This window comes from Lacerta agilis, chromosome 5 (assembly GCF_009819535.1).
Source record: "Lacerta agilis isolate rLacAgi1 chromosome 5, rLacAgi1.pri, whole genome shotgun sequence".
NCBI lineage: Eukaryota > Metazoa > Chordata > Lepidosauria > Squamata > Lacertidae > Lacerta > Lacerta agilis.
In genome coordinates, this window is record NC_046316.1 from 14,392,437 (window position 1) to 14,412,986 (window position 20,550).

Below are 20,550 nucleotides of genomic sequence, written 5' to 3' on the forward strand. Positions count from 1 at the left end.
AGGTAGAGTTGAAAAAGGACCCTGAAACCCTGGAGAGCCACTGCCATTTAATGTAGGACAATTCTGAGCTGGATGAACACTTTCAGAATAAAAAATGGCTTGCGCCACTCCAAATGTTTTATTGATAAGAAATAATTTGGGAAACAAAAAGAAAAGAAAAAAGAAAAAAAGAAACAACTCCTAGCAGTGCTTGGTTTATAACTAAAAACACAACTATTTTCTAATATGATCACAGGACATGCAGAAAGTATAAAACAATGCAGCTACATAAGAAAATGACTCATTCCCAAAATATTATTTTAATGAGCCACTTACATATGTACCTTAAGTCAGTGTTTTTCAACCTTTTTTGGGCAAAGGCACACTTGTTTCATGAAAAAAATCACGAGGCACACCACCATTAGAAAATGTTAAAAAAATTAACTCTGTGCCTATATTGACTATATATAAAGTAATTCTCTTGAATAGGAATCAAATAAACACAAAGAAAGTATTTTATAATTACTTTATTATGAAATAGTAAGTAAACAGAAATATGAAAAATTATAACATACTTTATTCAGTGCGCAACCAGGGCCTGTTTGGCTGAACACAAAGCTGATATTAACTAGATAAGAGTCCCTTCTAAATAAAATACATAGGATTGCACTACGTAATATTAACTTATTAATGTACTGCTTTTCAGTCAGGATTGGCTCTCACACCAGGTTCCAGTTAAAACCCACAAAAAGGTACAATATAATTAAGGATATATTTGGCATATGTCAGGAAGTCTCTTCTGGTTCTTGGCAGCTAGCGATACAGTCCAGACTCTTCCCTTTGAATCAAGACGGACAGAGCAGAAGGTGCTACCGGTATATAGAGAGACTGTGAATCCACTGACTGGCCAGCATATTGCCAGTGAGACAAAATTTAACCCGAATGAAATGTAACTTGGCATATGAGGCTTTAACTTATTAAAAAAAAAGAGCCAGAAGAGACGTGCTTACACTATGTACTCACCAACAACTTAATACATAGCCTACATAGGCATATCAGAAGGAGCTGCACAGCTCTTCCCTGAGCCTGGCTGCCTTTTCCCTTTTCGACTGTTCAGCTCCCCAAGAACAGCAACCGCGCTGCTGCTTCTCCCTCAGAATCCAGCGCAACCCAACTATTTTTAAACTAGCCCCGCCTCCGCTGCCTCAGTCCCTGACTGTTAAGCGCGTGCACCCTCCCCTAGGAGTGGGTGTGACTTTTCACTCGAGTTCCCTCCCACCTCCTCGTGGCGATGCGTGGGGGTGGGGGGAAGAGGACGAGGGCGAGCAACGGGTTGGCGCAGTGCGCCTGCGCACGCAGCGCGAGAAACTACCCGGCAGGTTGCAGTTGGTGGTTCCGCCGTAAGAACCCGCCTGGGCTCTGCCGGCTGCCGTTGTTTCCAAGCTGAGGGGGGAAAGGAAAGGCTCGGCGGTTGCTCGGTGGGTGGGGCTGCTGGCGCCGCAAGCTCCATTTCGGCTGTTGGTCGCGCGGCGAAAATTTGACTTTTTTTAAAAAAAAATCTTTTTAATTTTTTAATTTTTCCCACGGCACACCAGGCAACATCTCGCGGCACACTAGTGTGCCGCGGAACAGTGGTTGAAAAACACTGCCTTAAGTATGTATACAATCTCAATGAGAGATGTGAGCTTGCAGTATCACTTGATGATCTGGGTCTAATTTTGAAAAGTTATCTATACATATTCTGCAATTATTATTTAAATGATACTATACCATATCACAGTGAAATGTTTAAATGTTTCTTTGATTGTCCTTGAATCTTCCTGCCACACTTGCCATCCTGTCCTGCCACAAAAGTGTGGCACGCCACACCCTTTGAAAACTACTGGCATAGAGAGTCCAGGTCCGTCCGTTACCCTGTCGTCACCCATGTATTGTCCTGAATTTGCCCTCTACTACACTTCTGGGTATCAGTAGGATTGCTGCATTTCTTTACAGAACCAAATCTATACAAAATATGAATAGTATGACCCTTACCCATTCACTACAGCAATGACTGATAATATTGTATTTCTTGCTATATTAATTTTACACTGAAAAAGAGACAGCTACTTTCTGGGCTGCAAAAAAATACAATTTCAATCTCAATTAAGTTCAAGTTGAAAAGCTTGAAATATCTGATAAAGTTTGGCAGTTTCATACTGAAGCCTTCCTTTGAAATCTTTTTGCTGAAATCTTTTTGCTGACCTGTGGTTTTCTGGTCAACAATAGAGTATCATAGGAACTAAAATATCCTCCCACAAGTACAGTGGTACCTTGGTTTAAGAACAGCTTAGTTTATGAACAATTTGGATTAAGAACACTGCAAATCCGGAAGTAGGTGTTTTGGTTTGTGAACATTGCCTTAGAAGCAGAACATGTTCCGCTTCCTGTTGAGTGTAAATTGAGTCCCCCGCTGCTATGGGAAAGCACGCCTTGGTTTAAGAACGCTTTGGTTTAAGAACAGACCTCCAGAACGGATTAAGTTTGTAAACCAAGGTACCACCGTATATTAAAGTTGCCATTGTTGATGTTGGATTTATGTCCAACCTGTTTGTGCTATGTAAACAGCAGAAGAGCATTGTTAGTATATATTGTTAGTATATATGCTGTTGGAGGATGTTCAGATGAATGAACCCCTGATGGTGGTATTGTCTGATATAGGAATGAATGAATGAATGAATGAATGAATGAACACCATTGAAAAATAGTGTGTTTCAGGAGATGTGCATGTTTTATTTGTAGCTACATCATTGATAGTTCATTCTCACTTGGAAATTGCCTTTTGATGCTGAGACTATTGTGTGATGACCACCAAAGTGTGTTTATGGCCCAGTATAAAAGTCAGTATAAAAGTCAAGTACTGGGGAGACTGGTCTTTTTTTCTTGAGGGAGAAACCTAGCCTGCCACTTGCCATCCTCTTCTTTGTGCCCCTCCTGTGTGAATAGTTTTACAACCCTGGGCAATAGGGCTTCTCTTTTGGGAAATGATGAGAATGCATACTGTATTTATCAAATATCATTAAAAAAACAACTCCAGTTAATAGCAACTGAAAAATCCAACAGTCATACACATTAATAGTTTGCAAATGTGACCTATGAAAATATGAATGGCTATTTTGTGACTATTATCAACGTTTGCATTAGTTGTGGATGGTATGGGTCTTGTGCCCAACATTATTATCTGGTTTGCAAATTCATCAATGAGCCCAAAAAGATTGGATATCCTTGCACTGGTAAACATCTATCCACCTTCACTTTATAGATGGGAGGGAGAAATGACATGGAATGGATGTGTGGTCCTGGGATGATGTAAAGAAGTGTGCATTTATATCATAAGCAAAAGATCAAACCATTTTTATTTCAAGAGGTGACGGCTAGAGTCTATTTTTCATTAAAAATGGGGGGGGGGACTACATGATGCTGAAACCAGACAGTGGAATTTCCAATTGGGGGCCCTCGCATAAGCTATCCACATTAAGAATGAGCAAATATGACATACGCACACAGCCTGCAACATGCACCTTTGAATGTATTGTGAAACTATTGTCTTGTAGGGTACTTGTTTACCTGAATTGCAAGACTTTGGCTTCTAGACAAATGTTTATCCTAGAATCCGTCTGTAACTACTACATCTCTTTTTCTAAATAGGCCAGCTATCTTGACTGTCTTACTCTCCTGGGTTTAAGCTGCTATCAGCAATGTTTATTTTATTCATCACGTTTGTATTCTTGCAGCCACCCAGAAAGAGAGAGAGAGAGAGAGAGAGAGAGAGAGAGATCAGAGCCCGTGCATAGGTTAATTGTCTTCTAACAACCATATGAGCCAAACTAAGCCGAGCAATAGTGAAAGGGCACCAGGTGTCAAGGTCAAGCTGAGGGTGGGGTGTCCAAAACTCAGAGTTCCTGGAGGTCAGGTGTTAGAGCTAGAAGCTAGAGTACAGCAAGTAGAAAGTACTGCCTATTGCCTGGCGTAGACGGAAGACCTATACTGTGCTGGCCAAGGCAGATGCTTCATACTGCCTGGCAATCATGGGGTCTGAAGTTATACATCATTTTTGTGCTTGAGAGGGATTCTGAAGCCTAAGTGAATACACAGCCTGTGGCATCTCTCTCGGCACCCTTGTATTCCTGGTTCAAGTAGCAGAGCCACTAGGTAAGTAGCAGTTTGAATCGAAGTTGGACACTGTCCATTGCACTACGCTGGCTCCTTTTAATTAACTGTATGTCATGGTTAATATATTCAGTGTTGGAAATGAGGATTGTGTGTGTGTGCATGCGCATGCAATTAACGATTTTCAGTGTCCTTTTTGTAAGTGCTCATTGCACGCTCTGAATCCTTTTCGGAGAGGATGTTGACTTACTGCTGTTCTTCCTGTGTTGTAAAATTTTGTCAGGTGCAATATATTAGTGACTATTATGGTTATTGATGTGTGTGCATGTGTGAAGAATTTATAGCATGCAATAGAAATGAGCACAATTTCTCACATATCCTGGATAAATATTTAAAGAGTCAGAGGTAGGGGAACACCGCCTTCAACAGGCATAACCGCTAGCTGCGGCACATGGAAGGATACCAACTGTTAACAAGTCTCCTTGGAATACAGCAACATTGCATCCTATAAAGCAAGACAAACGGTTTGACAGAATCCTGCTTTTCGTAAGCAATTGCCATTGCTGAAGTGAAAATAAACCGATCACAACGTTTTTAAAGGACATTTCCGTTTCAGGTATTGCAGCGTTGTTGAAAAAGCAGCCGTTTGAGAGACTTATTTATTCAAGGCTAGCATTTAATTTGCTCATTACATCAAGGCTAGGACAACCCACTAGGACTGCCACTGAAACCCATGGCTCCAGGCCACCTCCTCCTATTTCCTCCTCCATTGAGGTTGGGTAAAGCAAGACCGTCTGGCAAGATTTTACTCCATGTTGAGTTTCAGTGGGATGGCAAAACTTGTAAAACTTTACCTTATTAAACATTATGGGTAGAGAAGGTAAGGTGGCAGCTGCTTGCAGCAGTGTTTGCATGTCTGCCTTAACAGTTAATTCAAGCCCTGCTTTGCATATTGCTCCTGCAGAAATCTAAAGGCCACTTAAGTGCGTATGCACTTAGGCACGCTGGATGTCTAAAGGCCTCAACATTACACGCGTTACCTTAATGCTAATTCTCATGGCATTTTCAGCAGATTCTATCCATTCCCCCCCCCCCCAAAAAGTGAAATGGGAAATATGTGTGGTGGTAGGAGAGGAGGAAGAGAAGTGCTCTCAAGTAAAAAAAGCAGAAAATTCCAAAAGTCCCAAAATAATTTAAATAGTAGAAAGTTTCTTAGGGGTGTTCCACACAACAACACTCCACGGTATGTTTTCCCAGTTCAGGGTGGCTGTAGCTTGGAGCTATAGATTCACCAAGAAGCAGGTCAGACTGGGAGCTTTTTTGATTCTGTGAACCACCCTGATATATTATAATGAAGGGTGATATATAAATCAAATAAATAATACAAATGGATAAGCTGGATAATTCACCCCCTCCTGGCTGTCAGTCAAAGTGGGATAGAAGAGCTGAAAAACAATCACCTTTACTTGTCACTTTATCTGCCACAAGTAGACTCAAGATCCCTGAAGCTTCTCTGGCTTCTTGTCTCTCCTCCTCCAGATTTTGGACAGATGGGTGGGCGTCTGAGAGCCAGCCAGGAATCCAGGCTGTGTGTATACTGATCTCCAGTCCTGGAGCAGGGATGCATAGATTCAGTGGCTCTTCAGGGTCACTGACAGCGTGGATATCTACTGGTGGACCTCAAATTCTGGGTCTGGGCAGGGCCAAACCCTGACACCCTGTTTTGTTCCTATGCCTGTATGCATGTACATTGAATGTTGCAGACAGTGATTATGTGACAAGTGGCACAAGCTGGCTCGCTAGGTGGCACAAGACTTCGTTGTATCTGGGTGGAGCCAGGAGTTTCTTGTTGCTATTCAGTATTCTTTAAAAAGAGACAATACAACTTCTTTTCTAACTTTCTGGCTGATGTTTCTTCTAAGGCTTCCATGGCAGTTTTTTTCCTCCTTGCCTAGACATAGTGAACTTCAGTTTCTTTTAGGGGTGGTCAAATTGGTCAATTTCAGATTACTTGGTTCTTCCAAGCTTTTTGTCATGCCAGAGCATGACAAGTCAGTTCTATCATCACCCTGTACTACGGCTTGGAAGTTGTGATCTTGGTGTGATCTTCAAGCTGAGAAAGGGGCCCTCTCCATTGCCCTTTGTATGGACAAAAAGCTGCACCAAGATCTTGGATCATGAACACTCACACATCTATACACTGCGTTTAGGGTGGGTCCCTTGATGCCCAGTTTCCTGGTGCAGTCCTGGTTCCTCCTTTGCAAGTTGACCAACCTTCAAGGCTTGGAAGGACTAATCAGACCTAGGGGACAGAGCTTCTCCACTGCTGCACTAGCTCAGAGGTAGGGAACCTAAAGATGAGAGGGCAAGTGCTGTCCTCCAGACTTCTCTGTTTTGCCACTGAGACTTTCTACGTCGCACCCATTCCCAGAGACCACGATCTTAAGTGATTTCATCTGGCTGTAATGTGTCCTGGATTTGTGATAGTGCTCTTGTGTCCTGGATTTGTGATAGTGCTCTTGCTTGCCTGAAAGAAGGATGGAGAGGTGTTTTTCCATCCGTTTGTATCTGGCCCTCCCACAACAGTATGTGGCTCCTAGAAGGTTACTCATGAGTTAGTGGGGCTCTCAGGCTGGAAAATGTTCCCCACCCCTGCTTCCGGGCATGGATCAGACTGTTCAATTGATCCCTCCTTTCCATTACTTACTGGAGGTGGCATGAGAATAGCAGCAAAGGATCTGAAGCTAATCAATAGTATGTTTTCTGGGTGTCTTAAGTACATTTGGTAAATTAATTCAGTTTGTCTGGAATAAATATGGAATGGTGGTTGGCAGGGACAGTAGCTAACACATTCACACTATAAACCATTTGCCAGTTTTCTCTTAGGCAGGAGAAATATCTTCATTTTTGTTTCTCTTTCTTTTTTTGTATCTGTCAGCAAGATCCATTCAAGGTCATTTTTTGCAATGTAACTGAAACTTCAGATATGACTGTCAGAACTATCTGTAGACATGAGCTGTCGCACATCAATCCTTTCAGTATCAAAATATTGTGGCAAATATTAAAGAATCATAATTCTTTACCATTCACTTTTGGAAAATTGGTAAGGGCATGGTGTCATTCAGTAGTTAAAAATGAAAAACGACTGACGCTCTTTTTTTCTTTTATGCAGACTTTATTCGCATTATGTGAATTTTTCAGCCAGTCACCACTTGTGCAAAATAGTCCTGACGTAGAATTAACTAGCATTTGTAACAGAACACTTAGTATGGTGGTAATGAGACTCTCGTACCCTTGACAGGGAATTATGCACAGAAGAGTATGAAAAGACCTATCCGTAACCCTTCTGTTCTTCCTTTTCTTAACATGGAAAATAAAGCTAAATTGTCCCTTCACACCAGTATCCTTTTTGGAAGTTCTTGAATTTTGATCTGTCAGTGGTATTTGCTGAAAAGGCAGAGTTTCCTTCCAGTAATTTTAAGAAAAGCTATCATCAAACTGTCAACAGCCTAAATTGAGATTAAAAGTACCGAAGAGAAATCTTTGCTATTATCAGGGTTTCAACTAAGAGCCCTTGTGCAGACAGAAAATATCTGAAAGGTCTAAAATGGAACCGCATCATCTTTTTTTATCCATTGGAGAAACTGGGGGTGGGGTGGGGGGTTTGTAGGTCATTCTTTAAATAAGTGACAAAAGCTTAAACATACTACCTAGATTTGCAGACAAAGTCAAAATATAGTGTAGTGTATGCACCTGTGCTTTGCATACCATTTCAGACTTGTCTGCTGGAGCTGTCCAAAGTCGGAATGGGCTGAATGTCTTACATTCACCTTGGTTGCTAAAGGTGAAGATAAGCACATGTTTCAAGTGTCTCTCCCTTTTTGCTAGGGCCAGTCCATACTACTAAAAGCTTCTTATACTTAATATATTGGGAAGATATTGCAGATTCCTTTAGAAAATATTCCTGCGTGTGCGCGTGTGCATCCTGTTAGTATTTCATGCCTCCGATGCTGCAGATGTGATTGGTGTAATTCACATGCCTGTCTGAGAAGAGTGTGGGAACGGAAGACAGTCTTATCTCTTCCGCTATGTGTACTGTTACACTGTACTTTCGCTTTTGTCCTGTCTGTTCTCTCGGAGCTGGAGAGAAAGGACGCAATGATTCCTTTGCCTGTGTGTAGTGTGTAAATAAATATGTAGATTAGCTCTACGATGTCTCATTCTTCTTGCTGTGTTACGCCAGAAGATTAGTGTGCATATACCAGTTGGTATATGTTGCTGATAACATGAGTTTGGCCAAACTGCGAGAGGCAGTGAAGGATAGGCGTGCCTGGCGTGCTCTGGTCCATGGGGTCACGAAGAGTCGGACACGACTGAACGACTGAACAACAACAACATATGTTGCTGAAGCGCACTGGAGAAGAAGGGGAATGCCTTTTCCAGAGCTGCGCATACCGGAGAACACTCAGAGTTTGGGGGCTGCAGGGGCCCCCCAAGGCATTTTTCCAACATGCCTTCCTTCTTCCCCACAGGGCTATCCAGATAGTAAATGCTGCTCAATGTCCTTGACTTGCTGCTATACTAGAATAAGCTCAATCAGGTGAATTCTGAATTCAAACATTAGGCGCCAGCCAAAAACATTCCTTTTAACGAGGCCTTTGGTTGATTTGATTGATATCCTATGACCTTTTAAAATGTGGATTTTTTTGGGGGGGGGAGTTTATTGGGTTGTTGTTTGTATTTTTATTACGGATTTTGTGGTTTTATATTTTGATTTTATTCTGTAAATCACCCTGAGCCCTGCGGGTATAGGGCGGTATATAAATGTAATAAATTAAGCAAGCAAACAAACAAACCCCGCTAGAGAGCCCAATCGTAGGCTAAATGGTTTCAAAATGTGTACAACTACAAATAAAGAAAACCAGTCTGGTTTGGGTTGCGTCACTAACACACCTGCTTCAGAAGTTAGGGCACATCGAAATAGTTTCAGAGTAAATGAATACAGTATAGCAAACATCAGGCAGAGATAAGTCTTCAGCTGTGTGTAAAATTAGATGTAGTGAAGGCATAGGTGTAAGAGTGACCTTTCATGTGTGAATGGGGAGGGGTGTGCTGCAACTGCAGAAGGATATCTTTGTTTTCATCTGTGAAATATTGGAGGGCAGGAAGTAAGCCAGCATTACGGGAAAATGTAGTATGGTCCATTTGCTTTGGTTGAGTGACATTCATGAAGTTAATCCAGATTTAGCAAAAGACATAGGTGCCAACTCTATAGGGCTGAGATGTCTCCAGCCCCAGCCCCATGTATTTTGGGACAGGGCAGAGACCCGAATCTTGAGGAGGCCGAGCTCAGCACAGCTTTCGTCTTGAGCACAAGAGAGGAGGAGCCGCATTGAAGCCACATGGTGCTGAGCTAAGTGCTCAGCCCCCTCCTGATGGTGTGCGCATGTCACCAAGTGGAGGAGACAAAATTGACCACGTCCTACACCCCTGCCTGATCTGAGTAATTGCCAGCTTTTGGACTGGTGCTGTACAATGGTCAACAACAACAACATCAACATTTATCACCTGTCTTTCACCAGTAGGTCTCAGGGCAGGTGAACAACAATTTAAATTTCAGCATTAAAAACAGGGAAGAGCCATGTTGGCTGTGCCAGTTAGCATGTGCATTCTTCCTATGTAGGTTTAGTTTTTCACCTACAGAACAAAACAAAAAAAAAGAGTGTGCCTTCTTTAGATCAAAATGCATGCTTTCACACTTTTAAGTTGAGATGGGTTTAATGAGCAGTAGGTGCAATTATCTTTCTGTGAGTAGTTACCTGGGTTTAGTTGCTCTGAACTCAACTTGTAATATATGTTAGAATAATACAGATTTACAAATAAGACCTGTCTCTTGCTTTTAGAAAGGTAACATTTAGTAATAGCAAAGATACTGCTTCCTAGAATCCCTAGTCGTAAATATAGTAAGGCCTAAAATTCCTCACCCTCCAGTAGGAAATAATTGAATGTGTGCTTCGTTGTTTCAAAATTAATTTAGACCTGTTATTACAAGGTTTATAGGTTTATTTGATATTCCAGTTGTTATGGGACAGTTAAGTATGTTCCATAACAGAGTTTGAGATTTATTGTTAAAAACTAATACTCGCCTCTTATAGTTTATTTTACTTAATATATTCCATGTAGTTTGGATTTTGAGAGTAGTTAATCTTGTTTACAAGGCAGGATGGCCACATCCAGTGGTCAAAGCTGCAGCTGGTAGAGGTGGAGCTCTCTCCATAGGTAGCTTGTGAAGGTATGTGGGAGCTGGTTGTGCTGATACCCTCTGGGCAGCATACCGTAATGCTCTCCAAATCAAGCCTGCTTCATACCCCATTTCCTGGAGTTGACTTGCAGCTTGCCAGAGAGTGCCATTTTAGTGTTCAGGCGGGGTGGCGGGGTGATATAAAGACTTCAGTACTCCTGGGGCAAGTTTCACAGCATGGTTTAACGGCTTGCTTCTGGATATAATCAAGGCAATATTACCCCCCAAAAGGCATTTTGAGAGCAAATTGTGTGTGTGTGTGTGTGTGTGTGTGTGTGTGTGTGTGTGTTGGAGCATACCATCACATCAACCCCCGCCTGCAGCCTGAAGTGGTACAGTCAAGACATGAAAACAATTAAAACCTAAAAAGTGAACAAGAGTTTGCTCACCATGTCAATCACTTGAAAGTTACGTTTTGCCAAATCCAATCAAAGTTCTGGGCACGTGGCAAAATTAATTTTATATCTAATATTGTACTTTGCATTGTGTGTACATGTGTGAGTGTATCCTCTTAATGGAATATACATACTAGCATCAATTATATTTTTCTTCCCCCCAGGCAACGACTGATGGTGCCTCCATTTCTCCTCAAATGAACTATACACCTCTGCCAAGTGGATCAAGGGACCTCACCAACCACAGAGGTAAGAAATAAAAGAACCACAATGCACACAAGGACACACACACACAAAGGATCTATTGTCATTCATGATTGTGAGGTGAAAAACTTCACTGTAAGGCCATTAGAATTTACTACCTCTCTGTAGGCCCTCTGGAGACAATGCACCAATCTTTTGAGATATTGAGAAGAATAATGTATTTAGCAAAATTAGTTTTTAACATATTTAAACAAGCCTTACAAGTACTCTACTGGGAGATGGAATGATCTATTAAATAACATTTGCTTCAGTTTCAACAACAATTATGTTACATATTGCTAAATTGACAACTGAATGCTCCCTTTATTTATTTTTTAAAAAATCTGCAAATGATAAAAATACTAAAATATGTTTATTTTCCAATTAACAGTTCAAGTTATGATTTACTATTACTTTAGTACACATGTACTTGGCATTTGCTTCTTCTTACCATCCTCTGTTTACCATTAAAGGATAGGAATCTTAGCTATCTATCTATCTCACAGTTCATTGAAAACCAAAAATGGTGCATTCATAGAAAAAGGAAAGAGATGAACAGTTGCAGTAAATGAAGTATTTTGAATGGCCATGGCAGAAGGGTGGGGGCAGGCAAAACTTTGTTCCATGCTGTGCCAGCCTAGGTCGGGCCTGATATCATCAGGTGTTGACAGTGGGGCCAGCTGGAAACCCAATGGATCCAGTACTGACTCAATCACTGTAAAATGTCCTGTCTTGCTGATTTCCATGGGATGCTCTTTTGACAGGTAGAAAGGGAAGGTTTTCACCTCACTCCTGAGGCCGCTAGAGTGGTGTAGGGCTGCATGAAGGGAGATTTTTGCCCCATTTACCACCACCCTTCACTCCAGCATGGTGGGTTGTGGTTTTGGATTGCAGCCTTAGTTGTTCATTATGCAGGTTTCCAATCTTGTCTCCTTTCTCGGTCCTGTAAAGTAAGTGACTAAATATACCAGACAAAGAACTGTAGTCATGCTTTGTGGCAGCAACAGAGAACCTGTGGCCCTCCATATGTTGTTTGACTGCTATAAATTGTTGCAACCTGAGTAGGGTGCTGATGCATCTGTAAGGGCTACAGGAGAGAACATGGAGCCAGTGATGTGAAGTTGCTCCTGGCAACTGATTCAAGAAACTCCATAGCAACAGAGTAAGTCAATGAATAGGGGTAGAACAATAGCAACTGCGGAATACCTACAGAGCCAGCCATGGCTGTCTATTTCATTGCACTTTGGCTACCAAGATATGGGCAAACATACTGGCATTTACCACTTGGTAAGTTGGTCATCTGTATCCATCCATGGTTTATTTTTCAAAGTGTTTCTTATTCATGGTGTTGCAATCAAAACTGCCTGGTGGGAAACTATTATTCACCAAGTATTGGAGGGCAAACTAAGTCAGTGGCTTGCCTTAGGCCTCTCGGTGAGTTAATGGCAGATTGGAATCACGAGCTTCATTGTCTTAGACGCTACGCAATGTGTAGCTCTTTATTTTGATAAGAGAAACATCCTTAACTTGATTAGATGAATTTCAGGCTGCCGTTTTATCAATTACTGAAAACTGAGCACACATTAGTAAAGAAAGCTGAGACTCTGAGGAGAGTTTACACCGTTTGAGGAAGCGTGTAAAGATTTTGAAGGCCTTTTGAGGGAGATACTATTAATAGATAAGAAACTACTTAGTTGGGCACTAGTTTAGCTTTGGGAAAGATGGATGATAGATACAAGTAGTTAAAAAAAAACCAAGACCCAGTGGGCATTAATATAGTATTATGGTCCTAGCTGTAAAATTGATGTTAATATAAAAAGAAATTTTCAGGTGGTATAGCTCAGGTGGGCTCTCTTTCTGGCAAGACTGAAGTGCATAATAACAAAAGGAGGTAAGACTTAGGAAATGTGGACTATTTTATCTGTCATCAGTTTTCTTTTAAAATTAAGATTTGGTGAGGAGGAATTCGTAAGACGGGATATATGCTCTCAATAAATTTCACAAAGCTGTCATTTGGATACTTGAATCACTTGGAAGAAAATAGTGATTTGGAATTGCGTGTCGAGACCCCGCAACCACCCCCTCGAAGATTAATAAAGACACCAAGACACAGAATATATGGTTAATGTTATTGGGCAAATTTTGGCCACAACTTTATTGGTTGCAGAATGTGAGCGGTAATTGGCTTAGGCATTGGATAGACCAGACTATATCTGACTCCTGCCCGCTGCGCAGGAAGTCTGGTAAGGGTAAACCACTGGTAAAGGGAGCCCCGTCGATGCAGACCAACTCAAGCTCCCCCTGGGTTCCCGAAGGAGTCGTGGCATGGCCCTAGCTCCATCAAAATCCACACCCCCGGATTCCTTTAACAGAATACCTTTAAGCTTGGAGGGGCAGGTGATGGCCAGGCCTCCCCTCCCCCAACATGTGGTCACCCAGTGCCTAACCGCAAACCTTACAAAGTTGTGATGATTGCTATGAGGTAGGCAAAAACCAAATGGCTAAGCCAATCTGCCAAGTGGAAAAAATCCCTACCAGGCCCCTGACACAAGACAGACGACCAACCAAAGTCCAAAGCAAGGCCAGTGAAGAAACCTGAAAGGAGGGAGGGTGAGAGGTTGAGGAAGCACCCCAAGAGGAAGTCTCCTGGCTCGTGCCTCCATTTAAAAGGGTCCCGGCCACGCCACCACAGCCAGCCGAATGGCCAGCTGCTGATGACGTGGCCGGCATCCCCAGGCAACTCAGGACAACGTCCCCCATGCCCGGGGGGGAGAGTGGGCAGTCACGCGGTCCACCGCAACCCTGCCCCACAGGTGGAGCAGATTTAGCACAAAATGGAAAACTTACTGAGTATCTTTTAAAAAGAGTAAAAAAAAAAGTTACTTCTTCAGGTATCTGAAGATGATATCTGAAGAAGTGTGCATGCACATGAAAGCTCATATCAATAACAAACTTAGTTGGTCTCTAAGGTGCTACTGGAAGGAATTTTTTTATTTTGTTTTGACTACGGCAGACCAACACGGCTACCTACCTGTATTTAAAAAACAGATAATTGTTCAGACAGTGAAATGGAAAGGTTAACCTATCTAGTTAGTGTCAAGAGAATATACCATTGATGACCTCTGAGTAAAATGGGAATTATTGGAATCAATTTATAAGTTTTCAGCTAACTTCATAGCTTATTTGCTATTACGTAATTATTTTTACTGTATTTCTCTGAGGTTTGTTTTATGGGTTATTATGAGTTGCAAAAGGAATATAAAAATGAATACGAGGGAGGGAAATTATGCAAAGTTTCTCTTGCAGTTTAACAGTTAGGGCAATTATTTTTAGAGTCCTTGTGTATCCCAACACAATTTCTGTGGTCAGCCAAGAACACCCTTTAACTTATACCCTGATGCCCAAATGCTGGAAGGATGGGGGGGAAGGGTAATCTTTGGGTGCTTTGCAACACTAGGTTGTATGATTTTAGGAAGTCCAAGGGAAAATCCACTACAGACTCCATGGGCAGATCCACACCATATATGTAAAGGTTGTCCAACACGCCAGGGCCATCTTTAGCAGATGCAGCGCCGGGGTGCAAATATCCTCTCAGCAGCCCCAAATTACCAAGGATAGTGGGGGGGGGAGCTGCGCACTGCCAGCCATGGGGGGTGCACAACTCTCCCCTATGCTGCTGCGGGAGAGCAATCCCCGCAGAGGCTTGGGAGGGAAGCTGCACACCCTCCAGCCATATAGTTGGTGGGGCGCAGCTTCCATCCTAAGCCTCTGAGAGCCAGTGTGGTGTAGTGGTTAAGAGCGGTAGACTCGTTATCTGGTGAACCGGGTTCGCGTCTCCACTCCTCCACATGCAGCTGCTGGGTGACCTTGGGCTAGTAGTCACACTTCTCTGAAGTCTCTCAGCCCCACTCACCTCACAGAGTGTTTGTTGTGGGGGAGGAAGGGAAAGGAGAATGTTAGCCGCTTTGAGACTCCTTCGGGTAGTGAAAAGCGGGATATCAAATCCAAACTCTTCTTCTTCTTCTTCTCTGTAGGGATTGCTTTCCTCCCGCGGAGGCTTGGGAGGGAAGCTGCACGCCCGCCAGCCATATGACTGATGTGTGTGCAGGGAAAGGGTAGGCCGCCGGCAAAGCCGCGCAGCTCCCCCACTCACTGGGGTGCCCCTGAGAGTCGGTGCCCTGGTGCAACACACCACTAAGCGGTATGGGAAAGACGGCTCTGCAACACACATTTAAAGCACGTGACTTTACCCAAAGAATCCTAGGAACTGTAGTTTCCCCCTCACAGAACTAGGATTTCCAGCACCCTCAACAAACTACAGTTCCCAGAATTCTCTAGGGGAAGTAATGTGCTTTAAATGTATGCTGTACATCTACCCCGAGAGTGGGTAGCTTTTAAGCGGTGTATAGCTTGTGATGATTCATTTTGCTAGATTTTTAAATATATATATATATATATACAAACAAGACAAACAATAAAGAAACAAAGAACAACAGGGTGGAGCGCATTGTTGCCGTTGGGGTAAAATAAACAGAAGAGCAGCACACTTCTACAGAAAACATAATACAATAGATTCCTCAAAGGGAGATTTCGAAAGTAAGAGTCGTGTATTGACAAGGCAGCCTTACCAAATAGAGACTTGTGTTTTGGGTGGGGAGAGGGGGCTATGCAGTACACTATTTTTTATTTATACAGCATATAAATGGAGCCAATACAACATTAGAATGTTCTCATTTTGTAACTCCTGTTAGAAACCTCTATGAAGGGTTAAAGATACATTTTTTAAATAAATGTTCAAACCAGTGAGTATTCTTCTCTGTATTTCAAGCTGAATTGCATAGCCATGTGGGCAAGGGAGAAGGAGGCAATTCAGGCAAAGTTTCAAGTCCCTGACATTTCAGTGGGAAGTTGCTAAGCAGGTCTGAGATGAAGTTAAAAATATTTAAGTTTGGCCAGATTTCACCCTATGTGAATAAGGAGAGGAAACATTATCCAAGGGTCAGGTAAAACTGGCTCTAAGCAAGATACCCTTGGCTCATTTTGACAGTTAACGTGTATATATCCTCAAGGAAATAGTAATTAAGGGATGTTTTCCAGAAATCCAGGTGTTGTGAATTGAGTTTTGAACATCCTGCTGGAAGACTGCATGTGAGCCATCAACTTTTTCTTTAGAATGCAAAGAAGTTCTCTGAGCTCACAAAACCTAATTGGAGTCAAGAGTGTACCAAGAAAAGAATGAAACACATAAACATGCCATTTTGGAATCTCACTCCTAAGGTTTTTCTATTCCCTGAATGGTCTCAGTCTCACATAAAAGATTGAATCAGCTATTGCATATGTAAATATTGGCAGCTTTTCGGGAATTCTTTGCAGCCCGAAGCTAAGGGAGAGAATGACCACTGCCTTTGTTCATCTCCAGAGGGGCTTGTTTACAAGACTGAATCTCTTGTGAGCAACTTAAGGCAGCTGTAAATTAACTCTGCTTGGGGCTCAAAAAGAGGAAAAACAGAACCAACTCATCTGTGTTTGGCTACATTTTCACAATTTCCACTTCATTTTTTCCTTCATTTAGAACAAAGGGAAAAATATGACAGAAGCTATACTTTCCCTACTCAGCTTAGTTTAAAATCTTTGTCCTAGATACAAAGAACCAGCAACTAGTTATATGTGCCCAAGCAGTTTAGATGTTTGCTTCCTGAACACAGACCCTGTCACCATGCCAAATGAAATCCTATTTTTTTAAAACAACAACAACAATAACAACAACAACAACTAAAGAGAGCTTTGGAAGCAATTTGGTGAACTGTCCCCAACCCATTTCTGAATGGAACTGATTAAAACTAATTATTTTCACCTAATTATTATAATCCAGGCTCCCTTTCCAAATTTGTTTCTATTAAACTCCCCATTCTAAATTGATTTCAGTGATATCACTAGGAGCATGATAACACCAAGAGGCTTTCCGGCTGCTGCTACTCCTCCTCCCTCCTTTTGCTAAGTTAATTTACCTGAGTGAAGGTGGTGACAGGGAGGACTCTCAAGAACTGCATGCCTCAAGACGAAATTTCAGATGCTGCTAGAGGCAGGCAGGCAGGCAGGCAGCCATAGCTGTGCTATGCTATGTGCAGTGCTTGTAAGGTATTCCTATCCACTGGGAATCTCAATTGTTCATGTACAAAAGTGGAAGCATTTGGAAGCCTTTTCAAAGCATACAGGTGTTGGGGGCATGCCAGAAGGGCTTGCTGACACTGGGAATTAACTAGCCATGTATCCCGCCTCCCCCTTCAGCATATTCTATGTGTAAATGCTGAAAAGAACAAATGTTTCTGACCATTTAAAGATGCCTATTGCTTTCTATTTGACAAAAAAACCTGAAACTGCTGCATAGTTATCTTGGGGACATGGGTGGCACCGTGGTCTAAGCCACTGAGCCTCTTGGGCTTGCCAATCAGAAGGTTGGCGGTTCAAATCCATGTGATGGGGTGAGTTCCCATTGCTCTGTCTCAGCTCCTGCCAACCTAGCAGTTCAAAAGCACAACAGTGCAAGTAGATAAATAGGTGCCGCTGCGGCAGTGAAGGTAAACAGCGTTTACATGCATTCTGGCACTTGTCACAGTGTTCCGTTGCGCCAGAAGTGGTTTAGTCATGCTGGCCACATGACTTAGAAAGCGGTCTGTGGACAAACGCCAGCTCGCTCAGCCTGGAGAGAGATGAGCACCGTACCCCATAGTCAACTTTGACTGGACTTAACTGTCCAGGGGTCCTTTACCTTTACCTTTTACCTATAGTCATCTTGGCCCGATAGGTATGTCCTCTACCATGATGCCCCCTCCCCCTATTATCTCATGGCATTAGGAACAGTGAGCTAAATCCAAACTGGTGAATCTTTTGAAATGTCCATCCCCCCCCCACCAAGTCTCAGATTTTTGCAGGGGTTTAAGTGCATATGCTGTGCACAAAAGAATGGGAAGAATTCGTTGCATTTGAACATGGAGAAATTTCAGTATGCGAGCTCTGATATTTATCAGCAGTTCTGTTACAGTAATTCTGCTGTAAGAAGAAATAGTGAAATGCCATTTTTCTTTAAATGTACAGGCAGAAGGTTAATTGCTGAAGGAACCAGCGACCTTGTTAAAACTTGTAAAGGTTCCATGTACATTAGCCTCCTATACCTCATCTTCAACTACCGTACCTATTGCTTTATCGCAGGGATACCCTGCAGGAGAAAGAAAATAAAGTGCTTCTTGATCAAGAATGATTAGTGTTTCTTGATCAAGCAAAGTAAACTGTATGGAATCTTAGTTAAAATAGACATTGACTTAACAGGGTGATTTGTTTCTGCTTTGTTTGCTTGTTCCTGTTTCTTACTGCTGCAAACAACTGAAAGTCTTCAGCAATATTTAGTCTTTGTGAATTTTGTCGTGCCCCACTAATCCTAGAGTTGTTCCCTAGTCTGTCAAAAACATGTGGATGGGCTCTTCCACTAGATACTATGCACTTGGATGGACTTTCAAAAAGCTTTTGATAAAGTCCCTCACTTAGCTGTTATGAGATAAAGAATGTGTGTCCTGATAAACTGGTTAAAGAACAGGCAGTGGTTAGAAGGACAATGACTATTCACAATGCAGGGCAGTAAGAAATCGATGGCCAAAAATTAATGCCACCTAACCTGTTCCCAGTTGGATCTGTTCCTAATTGAGGAGTAAGAAGTGAGTCCAAATTTGCAGGTGATAAAAGCACACAACAACACAAAAGGATCTCTCTAAATGGAGGAAATGAGCCATAAAAAGGCAAATGAGATTTAGTGTAAATAAATGACACAACCGTAACTTCCCCTATACATGAACAGGGTCAAGAGATGCTGGGGGGATGTGTTTGCTCTGTGATATGAAGCAAACTGAGTTGATCCATGCCTCCTGGTTCATTGTGTGGAACAGAACATGGTTTTGTAGGACTTTTCTGTCACAGATGTAAATTAAAGTTTTAGAAAGTGGACCAAGGGCTGCCTTTGAAGTTTAAAAGCAGTCCCCCGTCCTCAACAAGTAGCAGAAGTTCCAAGCTTTCCAAATGCAGCCACAAGAGGAATGATGATGTGCCATCTTTGCAGGGACTTGTATGGGAAAAGGTGACTAGTGCGATACCCATCTTGTTTCAAAGAAACTTTTGTTAGCGAAGGGGGTGCGGGGTGGCAGAAGTCCCCATCACTGCTAAAATTGGGGGGGGGTATGGAGGGACTAGGCTGAAAGGATGTGCATATTGTACCCTCTTCCACACTGCAAAACATGAATTCCTTTAAAAAAAAATGTTGGCATAAAAAGAGATAAGTTTTTGCTTCCCAAAAGGTAATTATTTGGCTCATGCTATCACTGCAAATCTTTACTGTGGTGATGGTGGTTGATACAGTTGTTAGGTTCCTATCCCAGTTTACAGCCGGAGGCTTCATCTATTTAAACTTGAAATTGATTGCTGGGAATGTCACAGAGTAATTTACATAGCAACTTATCATAATTAGTCAGAGTTTGTAGTTTCCTTAATGTGAGCTGCACTTTATGCTTAGCAATTGATTTTTCTGTATATCTGTGTGAAGCTTCTTAATGTGAGCCACCACCCCCCCAAAAAAACCCTGTGGGTAGTTTTTTATCATTTAGTTAACCTGAGGAATCATAAAATATGTTTAATCATGGACTATAAATAGGAAGTGCTTGCTTTAACGCATTTAATATGGTGCAATGAGATGAATAAGGGGGGGAAATGTAAGTGGTTAAAATATATTGGAGTTCCATTTCAGGCAGAAGTGGTTATGAATATCAAGGTTTTTCGTTTTGTTGGTTTTCATAGTGTATTTGCAACACTTTAGAGTGCTTACTCCCATCCCCACAAGCAAGCAAACCATTTTTGTTGGGAGTAAAGCAACAGTGCTTGCAATAAGCTGAACATGTGAGAGTTGATTGACAGGAAGAGTAGCCCGTTCTTATTCCTCAAGGATTCCTTCTCTGTTCAGTAACTACTTGTTAGTAAAGGAGATCACTGGACGTCTTGTGGTAGATCACTGGCTCCCCCCAAAGAAGCTCAACAACTTTGGCTGCCCTAAAAAAAGCTCAACATTTTTGCCTTGCACCCCCAAAAAGTGGGGCTTTCCTCCATCAAACAAGCTCAACATCTTTGACCTGAACCCCTAAAAATGGGCCTTCCTCCTTCCTAAAAGAAGCTCAACAACTTTGACCTGAACCCCCCCCCAAAAGGGGGTAGATCACTGCCAGTTTTTAACTCTCTTGGGAGTTGGCCACCCCTGTCATAGAGGTTGTTAAACCTGTGCCTGGGCTGTAGCACTTCAAGCTGCTCACATGACTGAGTGTTCTTCCATTTATAAAATACTCTCTACATAAAAATGGTAGGTTTCAGGGAGAAGTGTTCCAGCTTAGCCTTCTCTCTGATGTGGTAGCTTTCTATGGGCATGGATTTGCACACACACGCACCCCAACA

The 20,550-nt window shown here is 42.2% G+C and overlaps 1 protein-coding gene across 1 annotated transcript in view; it reads left to right on the top strand.

Moving 5' to 3' along the window:
* LRMDA (leucine rich melanocyte differentiation associated) overlaps positions 1-20,550 on the top strand; it is a 734,571-nt gene that overhangs the window by 593,924 nt on the left and 120,097 nt on the right. Inside the window, exon 6 of the mRNA XM_033148675.1 lies at positions 10,989-11,073. Coding sequence (XP_033004566.1) covers positions 10,989-11,073 — 85 coding nt within the window. The remainder of the gene's footprint in view (positions 1-10,988; positions 11,074-20,550) is intronic.